The 3,423-nt window shown below is 41.6% G+C and overlaps 1 protein-coding gene across 1 annotated transcript; it reads left to right on the top strand.

The window, feature by feature from the left end:
• Positions 1 to 37: 37 nt before the first annotated feature.
• On the top strand, positions 38 to 1,903 carry LOC120264325 (IQ domain-containing protein IQM3-like). Its single transcript, XM_039272134.1, has 3 exons — positions 38 to 158; positions 562 to 663; positions 785 to 1,903. The coding sequence occupies exons 1-3, from the start codon at positions 78 to 80 to the stop codon at positions 1,586 to 1,588; spliced, it is 987 nt and encodes a 328-aa protein (XP_039128068.1). The 5' UTR covers positions 38 to 77; the 3' UTR covers positions 1,589 to 1,903.
• Positions 1,904 to 3,423: the final 1,520 nt, after the last annotated feature.

The following is a 3,423-nucleotide window of genomic DNA, read 5'->3' on the forward strand; positions in this document are numbered from 1 at the left end:
CTTTATCCAAATTTCACTTTATTTTCTTTAATCAAGGGTATCTAATCATCTTATTTTGGATCCAGAAAAAGAAGGGAATGTTTCACCATTCAAGTTTCTTGGCGGGAGGTGCCACTCTTGCAGCTGGGCGATTAACGGCAGAGAATGGAGTGCTCAAGGTAAGATGGGCCATGTGCTGTGAAAGTGGACTGTTTTAGTTGTTGATTTGGGAATTCTTTGAGAACCAGATGGAAGATTACTTGAAGCTCAGGATATTTCAACAAAATTGAATACCTTCAAATTACATTTTGTGCAGATACATGTAATAGAATGAAATAAAACCTAGAAAAATTTTAAGATTTTACTGCTGCACTTGTTGGGGAAATTCATATATATTTATCCAGATCATCCTTCACTTCAATGAAGGAATTGAAAATTATCTGCTGTTAATTTTTGTGATAGGTTAAGGATTCCCTTTTGTTTCATTACATCTTTGTTATTCTGTACATCCATTGCATTTTCTATTCATATGAGAAGCCTTCTAGGTATTGCGTTTATATTATTTTTGATGTTTTGTTGCAGTGCATCTGGGCATATAGTGGTCATTACCGTCCAACTGAGGAGAATCTTAACAACTTCCTAAGCTTCCTCGGTGAGAATGGGGTTAATATAGAAGAAGTTCAGGTAGATCTCATATTGCCAGTAAATTTTAGAACCATACTCAAGTTGCTTGTGGTGCTGTTTACCAGACATGGTTTAAATTTAGATCAACCTCCTCAACCATTTGATCTTGTTTTATTTTCAGATCCCTTCATCATCAAATGAAGACTACTATGATGACAGTACAAAACAGGATCAACCAGAGAAGATTACAAGGTCCTCTCCAATTTCAAGACCTCCGCAGCTTATAGTGCCTGTTAATAATGTCATGGTTGACCAAATCATTGCAACTGAAGTTCCCCAAAATGAGCAAGGTGCTGATGAGAAAGAGAGAAAAGGAAGCATTGAGAGGACTTTATCTGGTGGCCTTCAAAGCCCGGTCACAGAAGTCCCGAGAAAGGAAATTCTGAAGAGGATTGAGTCAAAGGGGAAATCAAGGTCGTATCAGCTGGGACATCAGCTCTCATTGAAATGGTGCACTGGAGCTGGTCCAAGGATTGGATGTGTTGCTGATTACCCAGTTGAACTGAGAGTTCAGGCACTTGAGTTTGTTAATCTCTCACCAAGGGATCCTTCGCCTTTGAGTTATCGACGTCTTGGCTCTTATATGTCACCCAGCCGCTCACTTGGAACCCCTCTATCATCCAGCCGTTCACTTGGAACCCCTCAGTCATCCAGCCACTCACTTGGAACCCCTAAGTCTAATTTCCTTGCTGCTGTTGCTGCTGCTAATGCTGCGGCTAATGCCGTCACTGAAGATGATCATCATGACTCACTTGAAACCCCTCAGTCTAATTCCCCTCCTCCTGCTGCTGCTGCTGCTAATGCTGTCACTGAAGATGATCATCATGACTCACTTGAAATCCCTCAGTCTAATTCCCCTCCTCCTGCTGCTGCTGATGCTAATGCTGTTACTGAGGATGACCACCATGGCTATGAGAAGTTTTGATTGATCTATGCAATGACAAGTCAGAATTCCAACAGGCTTAGTTCCCGAAAATCTTGGCATTTCTAGGCTGTGACTGTCTGTGAATTTAAGTTTCTTAGAGAAGAGAAGAATGGGGCTTTAAGTTCTACTAGTTTTTTCAGTTTTTCTTTGATGTCTTCGTATCTGTTGCTGTTTTCAGTCAGCTGCTTAGATCCTTTGTCAATATATATATATATATATATAGTGTTTCTTAGAGTCATAATCTGTAACCGTGTGAGTACTCAAAAAGTTGGACCTCAGCATTAAAAAGAGGCTTTGTAACGATGTGTTTCTCCATTCAGAGTTGATTTACTTCTGCAAATTGTTAATTGTTCCCTGTGCTTTCACCTTCCCTGTCATCACATCGGTCTAGAGGCTGGCCGATGCTTCCATGGTTAGACTCCAACTTTTTTTAGGTGAGGATGATTTTTTGTTAAAGCATGGTTTTTTCTTCACAATAATAATAATAATAATAATAATAATAATAATAATAATAATAAGACGACACCCACAGGACCTGCCATAGCTTGCTTTCAAACCCTGGAGTCCATCAGTAGTAAAGCGCACCATCTCTTGTTGTGACTCTCAGTGATGCCTTCTTTCTTAACATCTGATGTGCTTTTTTGGCGTTCATCCTTTCTGAAGTCAAGGGCGAGGACATGACTGAGCTTATAGCTCTTGGGATGGCAAAGAACGTAGTCAGTGCCTTTGGAGCTTGCTCATTCTTCCTATTGCTTTGCTTTGGCCTATGAGTTATAGCCAAGGATTAACAAATACAATGTAGCACATAATGTTATTAACTGCTTGCACTGCGTTCAGCGAGACACAATCCGTTTCCTAATTAATTGCGTTCAGCGAGACACATAATGCAGCACAGGATATAGGCTTCAGTTTGTGTAATGCAGCGAGTGTGTTTTGTTCCTGGGGGTTACTGTTTAGGATGGTGGGCCTTGCTAGTCTTTCTTAACTTTATTGTTTTTTATTAAAGTAATATATTTATCATGCCTTATTTTTTTTTGGACACTAATAGCAACAGCTATTACAAAAGCAAACAGACTAAAAAGACAGGTGATGAAGAAGGCAAAGCTCATCAAGCCAAGTCGGCCGATCAAGGCCCTGGAAGAAGAGGGAGGGCGCATGAAGGTGACGACCACGGGCGGCAAGCGCGTCTGCAATGACGTTGTCTTCACGAGGGATGGAAGAGAAGACGATGTCAGGAAAGAGCTTGAGAAGAGAAATCAGCTCATGATATTCGTTGAAGAGTCTCCAGGCAACACAAGGATTAAAATCTTTGAGGATCTGAGAAATTCCCGGACAATCAGTGAAGATCCGATCAGGCTTCCAAGACGAGTGGACACACGAACGCAAAGCCAGAAGGATAGCCGCCAATTCCGCCGTCAGTGGAGATGCACAATTTGCATGGTCACAACCTGCAAGCAAGATTGAACCCGGATGAGAGACCACAAGAAAACCAAGACCAGCATCCCCAGTGGATACCTCCCAGGAGGCATCAGAAAAAATGTAAATAGAATTTGAATGAGATTGAGGGTAAGAATACTCCCTGGAATAAAAAGTCGAGGACTTGAAAAAGTCTGAGCAGAGAGACCAAGCCCGGGACAGAAGAGTATTGAAATGAGGATCCCAGTTCTGGAAGATCAAATTACAACGCGCTTTCCAAATTAGCCAGGCGACGGTGGCAATCAAAGCTTTAGTCCAAGGACTAAGAGATGAGATCAGCCAATGTCCAGTGTGTAAAGTTTGCATTAAGCCCAGAGGCCCAATCTAGAGAGGAGATCCAACCAAAGAGGGTAGACTTT

This window comes from Dioscorea cayenensis, chromosome 7 (assembly GCF_009730915.1).
Source record: "Dioscorea cayenensis subsp. rotundata cultivar TDr96_F1 chromosome 7, TDr96_F1_v2_PseudoChromosome.rev07_lg8_w22 25.fasta, whole genome shotgun sequence".
Lineage (NCBI taxonomy): Eukaryota > Viridiplantae > Streptophyta > Magnoliopsida > Dioscoreales > Dioscoreaceae > Dioscorea > Dioscorea cayenensis.